The sequence below is a fragment of the Phyllostomus discolor genome, chromosome 9 (genome assembly GCF_004126475.2).
Source record: "Phyllostomus discolor isolate MPI-MPIP mPhyDis1 chromosome 9, mPhyDis1.pri.v3, whole genome shotgun sequence".
Classification (NCBI taxonomy): Eukaryota; Metazoa; Chordata; class Mammalia; order Chiroptera; family Phyllostomidae; genus Phyllostomus; species Phyllostomus discolor.
The window spans coordinates 101,814,998-101,821,391 of NC_040911.2; the positions used below are offsets into that span (position 1 = coordinate 101,814,998).

Below are 6,394 nucleotides of genomic sequence, written 5' to 3' on the forward strand. Positions count from 1 at the left end.
AGGCAAGCTCTTCTCCCCTCTGTATTCTTGTGCGTCTGTCTGCCACTCGTGTTTTGTAAGGAAACTGAGTGACGGAAGTAACTCCGTGATGTCCCACCCATCCCGCTTTTCCCCTCAGCAGAAGACACGGAGGGGGACTGTGCCTAAAACCAGGGGTTTCCCCGTGACGTGTGCGGGCGTCAGTCACTCAGACTTCCCTCCGGGCTGCGGGGTCAGAGCCGGGAGTCCGGGCCCCCCGCTGTGTCCTGGGGGCGGTGGTGCGGGTGCCGTGCCGGCTGGTTCTCCACGGCAGCCCGGGGACGGGGGGTACCCACGGGCCACGTCTGAGGCCCCGGAGGGTTCTGGGTCGGGGCCAGAGAGGACCCTGGCCGCTCTGCGTCCGTGTGCTCCGCCTCACGTGATGGGCAGTTTGGCCCTGAGGATGTTGGACATGAACATGGAAGCACTTTCATTAAAATTATATTAACATCAGTGTGTTTTTGTTGTGGACTTTTCCAGAACAAGCCTGATTAGCCATTTTCTTTCTCTGGTAAAGTCTTTTTTTATGCAGCCCAGTTAAATTGTTAACTAGCTGTCGCCTTTTCCCTTCACTTCGTTACTTTATCGCGGAGGAAAGGCACCGCTCAGCGTAGGGGAACAACTGCCCCACGAGGGCCGCCCGCGCGGGGAGAGGCTGGGCCCCGGAGGGCCACGGGCACACCCTTCAGCCCACAGCCAGACACCAGAAGCACCAGCGCTGCCCCGACAGCAGCCGTGGCCCCTCAGGGCCCACGGGTGGACTTCATTGCCCCGGCGTCTCCTGCCAGAAGGCCCCTCACCTCTCCACACAGCTTGCTGTCCCCTGGCAGGGGACGCTGTGCAGCCCAGGCCAACTCCCCCCCTTCCCCTGTGGCTGCCCGGGGCTGCACAGAGTGGGAAGGGCCCTGCGGTCCGTTCGTTATGCCCAGCGCATCACCCTAATCCTGGGCACCAGGTCTGAGTCACACGGCCCGGCAGGCAAGGGCAGGCCTTGTGCTCCTTGAACTGGGAGTTCTGTCACGTCCTTCGTGGAAGCTCGTGGGTTCAAGCGCCCTGGCCAGTGAGCCCCAGCCACGCTCCTGGCTTCGGCCTCCAGGTGGGGCTTCCCTCTGGGTCCTACCCACACGTGCCTGGGTGTGGAGTCCCACCTGATCGTCCCTCCAACTCGACCACAGCGCCTTCTTCAGGAAGGCCTTCCTGCACGACCTGACCCCTGCTCTTAAAGCCCACCACTCTAATCCCAGCTTTAATTAACCCAGGGCTTGCGCACTCAGGTAAAATCGGCGAGTGGGAGGCGATAGGGAATGGTGGGGACTGTGGAAAGCACATGACCCCCTAGATGGGCGGTTCCTACTGGGACCAGTGTTTTCAGATCGCCCATATTTTCAGAAGGAGCCAGAAATCTAGGTTTTTCAATGAAAATACCCCAACATTTAAATATAAGTAAATAACTTGAGAAACAATGTAGGCCAAACGATACACACCCATAGCTCCCAGTGTGTAGCCCCTGGTTTAATATCTCTCTCAAGGGGCTCTGCTCCATGGCGGGGCACAGGCCACGGGCTCAACACCACGTGCCTGGATCTGGCAAACTGGAGACCAGCACAGGCCTCGGCCCGCAGCCCCAGGGTCAGAACGCCTTGCAAGGAGGCGGTGCCCCGGTCACCCCAGCCTCTCTTTTTTTTTTTTTATTGCCTGCTGCAAATGCCCCCTCCTCCCTCCCAGTCCCCCTCCCAGGCCCCTGTGGGCCTGTCACCCTCCGCCCTGCCGCCGTCACAATGGCCAGAGCGGCCCCTGCCCGGGGCCTCTGTGACATCACGCAGGGAGGGCCCAGCCCTAGGCCCCCGGTCTCCCGGTGCGAGGGCAACCAGACCCACCATGAGCAGCTTCCTGCCCCACCTCTGCTCGCCATGCGGACGCTGACATGGTGCTTGTTCTTGCCTCTGTGCCTGTCCTGCGGCTGCGCCTTCATGTTCTCTTCCGTGAGGGGGAGCGTCAAGGAGCCCCAGGGCCAGGCGCCCTGCGGGGGGCACTTCCGGGTCAGGCAGAGTCTCCCCGAGCACGCCCAAGGCTGGCTCGCCAGCAAGTGGCTCTGGCTCCTGTTCGTGCTGGTACTGTACGCGGTTCTCAAGTTTCGAGGAGGGTACAGTGAGAAGAGTAAGGTGAGCGTGGCCTGTCTTTCTTTCTTTCCTTCTTTCTTTCTTTCCTTTTTGGAGAGAGGGGACGGGAGGAAGGAAGAGGGAGAAACATCCACATGCGAGAGAAACAGCCATCGGTTGCCTCTCCAGCGCCCCCCTCCGACAACCTGCAACCCAGGCATGTGCCCCGACCAACCGGGAATCGAACCGCCAACTTTCTGGGTTGCGGAACAACGCCCCACCCTCTGAGAGCTGCACCCCACACCAGCCAGGGCAGGACGGTTTCATTGTTTAGACCACACTGGTTCCATCTCAGAAGTGTCAGACTCGGAGGAACGGACATGCTACTTGTTACAGGCAGCACCGTGAAATAGGACGGATGGGGACGCCGAGTCCCTGCCCGGTGGCCTTGGGGAAACGCTGGCAGGCTTCTGTCCTGACACAGCCTTTGGGAGGACAGCGGTGCCCAGACTCCCGGGGTTGGGAGTGACAGGGGAAGGCCACCTTCCGTTGGCTGCGTGTAGGAGACCTTGGCTTGGGGTTTCGACCCGGTAGGTAAGTGAGTGTGTGCAGACGGAGGACAGACTGAAGAACTCAGTGTGTTTCAGTCAAAATTATTCCCAGAGCCAGATTCATGGCCCGATTTTTAATTTGCCTAGCGTTTGACTTACTACCGGCCACTGAACCAGGTGGAGATGATACCATTATCCCCGGTGAAGGTAGAAACCTGTGGGTAGGGGATGAGGGGCGAAAAGGTCACCGCTCCCCCCAGGGGGCTAACTCTAGGAGGGGAGAGAGCCGGGAACCCGGCTGCTCACTCTCGGCTACGCAGATCCCAGGGCCTGTCCAGACCGGCTGGGGCAGGGCTGGCCCGGGAAGAAGATATTTTCAGCTTTGGCATGACTCACCTCTGCCCTTTTAGTCTGAAAGCGGCCCTAGACGGTATGCAAGTGCATGAGCGGGGCTGCGGGCTGGGTTCCAATAAAATTTTACTGACAAAAGCAGACCGTGGGCCAGATGTGGCCCCAGTGGGCCAGTCCCTGGACGAGAGCCATGCTAGACCTGCCTCCTCCTCTCGGGGGGAGCCCAGCTATGTCGGAACTGGGTGCAAACCCACCAAGCCAACAGTGTCCTTCACCCTGCGTGTCTCTCTCGACAGGAGAAGAATCCTCCCGGCCCTCGAGGCTGCTCACTGCGCGCTCAGCTGAAGAAAAACCAGAATGCTTCCCCCGGCAAAGACTTCGCGTTCACTACCTTGCACCAGCTCGAAATGGAACTCGTGAAATTCCTCTCCAGGGTGCGGCATCTGAAGGACGCTGCGGCCCACGGCAATAGCCTCAAGCTCCCGGTCTTCGAGGTGCCTTCGGACCCTCAAAATAACGTGACGATATATGAGATATGGGGCGAAGAGGAATGCGAGTGAATGGATTTGTGTATCGAAGTAGGACAGGAAAAGTTGAGTGTTGACAAAGGATATGCAAACCAATAAAACTATTCTGAAGAAAAATCTCAAATGGGAGATTTTTGTTTCCTCCGTTGTTAAACTTAAAAAAAATAAATGTGAAACCAGTCGCCATAGCCATTCACGTTGTGTTTGTGGCCTTTCTCACTTCCTTGAGAGTTGCAGGTGCTGAGAAGTGTATCCCAGAGACACAGCTGCCTGGGTGATTGCCTCGGTCAAGGTGCCAGGGCCCCTGTGGGACCAGGTGTAGGAAATTTGGAATAAGACGTTAATGTCATTTTCATACTTGCTATCTTTTTTTTAAAGCATACTATTTTTTTTAAGATTTTATTTATTTTATTTTTAGAGAGGGAAAGGAGGGAGAGAGAAACATCAGTGTGCAGTTGCTGGGGTCATGGCCTGCAACCCAGGCATGTGCCCTGACTGGGAATCGAACCTGCAACGCTTTGGTTCGCAGCCCGAGCTCAATCCACTGAGCTACGCCAGCCAGGGCCATACTTGCTATCTTTATGTTAGCTTTTCGTGCAAAAGATGGCACTGATTATCTTTATGGTTTATTACCTCATAAAGGACAGCTTTAATTATAGGCTTGAAAAAGATAAAATGATTCCATTAGGAGGGCTGTGAATAGACACGGGAGTGGGGGGAAGGGGGATTCTAGAGTCACTTCATTTCCTTACCAGCAGAAAAGCCTCACTCATTTCACCTCGTTACGTATGGACTTCCTCCCACCAACCAGCGGTTACATATGTCCGATTGAACTAAGGAAAATGGAGAATTAATTCCTATTTCCAGTGTAATTTGGAGACAGGTGAGCTAATCCGGGCTTCCTCGATCGGTTGATATGTGTGTTCTTTTTAATGCTGATTAAAAGTGTGGAGCTTTGGGCATGTTAAACACGGCCAAGGGAAACTACATTCACTTACGGCTCTTCAGTCACTTCCTGACCCGCGTGCAGGCCAGCCTGCGAGTCCCCCAGCCTCGCTGGGTGGGCCTGGAGAGAGAGGTCAGCTGGGGGGGCGGGGGGGCGGCGTGGCAGTTCCCTTGTTTCCACTTCGGTCCACGTTAACACGTGCCAGCCCGACCCTCCGCCGCCTTCCTTCCCAAGTACAGGAGGTAATTCCCATTGGCCGAGCGGGCATTAGGGGACCGCTGCTGACCTCTTCTCCCCTGGTCAACCTCACTCTTACCTTGGGTCACACCTTTGTGTCTTAATGCCAACGTGCAGGGCGGAAGGGGCTGGAATTACTCCTGGGCTGTTTTTGAGCCAACGGGACTCTCTGTGAGGTATGCTCACCGAAGACTGAAGAAACTCAGAGGAGCGAGAAATACTTGGGGGGGCGGGGCAGGGGGGTTTGAACCTGTGAGATCAACTTGGGGCAGATTCCCGACGAGAATGGAGGTGACCGTCCACAAAGGCAGTGGTCACCGTGCCGTGGGCCCCGGGCCCGATCCAGCCCACTGGCGGCTTCCGTAGGGCCCAGGGGCCAGTGATGGTTTTCTTATTGTTAAATGGTTGGGGAAAAATCACACAACGAATCATCATGGCGTGACATTCAGGTTGGAGTGTTCATAAACACCAGCTGACACGCAGCCACCGGTCACTCCCGTCTGTCTGTGGCTGCTTTTGTGCTCAGGGGCAGGGCCCGATGATGGCACGGAAACCGTGTGCCCCGGAAGGGAAACTGTTTTCTAGCCCCCTGTACAGGAGACGCTTAGGGACCCCTCACTTATGCTAAACTCACAAACTATGTGAGCAACCAGGGCAGGCGTTCGGCTGTAGTCCTCACAAACACCCACTATTTGTCAGACAGGAAGAAAGGAGTGTAGCCTCACAGATCCTAACGTTGTGGTTCTGGGCAGGCCACCAGCGTGCCGAGACGGGGGACGGCCTCGGGGAGAACCGAGCATCACAGTTCTGCAGAGCACAGCCGGCCGGGCCTGTGCATCGGAGCGAAACCTGCCGTGCGCTTTGGTTTAGCGACTCCCACCAAAGAGGGTCCCCAGGACTTGGCCCAGCAGGGGTCTGCAGGACACAGTTCTGCCTAGAAAACCATGCTTCCTCAACCCAGGCACTTTTTCCCGTGCCAAGTTTTCCACAAAAAATGCGGGAGAGGTCGAGTTCAGCGCTGGACACGCTCAACACGGCTCCTCCCTTCTGTGGCCCACTGGAACCTTCCTGTCTCCACGCCGCGTGGTTCCACCTGGGTCCCCGCAGCTGCCGGCCCCGCTGCGTCCACCCAGGAGGTTTCGCCCCAGCGGTGGGCGGAATCCTTTCCCTCGCGGCTGTGGGAGTCACCGAGGTTCCGCGCCTCCAGAGCCAGCAGGGAGGTGAGGAGTCTGGAGCGAGCCCGGTCACGGAGCTGCGTCTACGTGGTGTGAGCAAAACGCAGGAGTGACAGCCGTCACTTGCACCAAGGTCTATGGGGGAGGGGAAACAAGTCACTCTGGGGGAGGGGGTCACACCGTCCTGTGGCCGTGGGGGGAGGGGGACTCAAGGCAAAGACAGAGGGGACGGGGGACTTCACAAGGTGACATCCCCAAAGACCGTGGAGGACAGGTGGCACATACCTGGCTGAAGGTGGCAGGCGGAGTTCTAAGATGACCCCCAGGGGCACACACCCCGTCTAATCCCTCCCGTGAGTGGGGGCAGCAGCTGTGGCTGGGATGGAATTGTCACGGGGGTGACTGCATCGTGCCATAGGAGGCCCTGTTAGCACCAAGGCCCCCTCCTGGTGTCCCGGAAGAAGCCAGACCTGTGAGGCGCCATCCTGTG

At 57.5% G+C, this 6,394-nt stretch overlaps 1 protein-coding gene across 1 annotated transcript; it reads left to right on the forward strand.

The window, feature by feature from the left end:
• The first annotated feature begins 1,747 nt into the window (after positions 1-1,747).
• LOC114506181 (protein FAM209B) lies at positions 1,748-3,820 on the forward strand. The gene is made up of 2 exons (XM_028523683.2): positions 1,748-2,180; positions 3,316-3,820. The coding sequence occupies exons 1-2, from the start codon at positions 1,797-1,799 to the stop codon at positions 3,577-3,579; spliced, it is 648 nt and encodes a 215-aa protein (XP_028379484.2). The 5' UTR covers positions 1,748-1,796; the 3' UTR covers positions 3,580-3,820.
• The last annotated feature ends 2,574 nt before the right edge of the window (positions 3,821-6,394 follow it).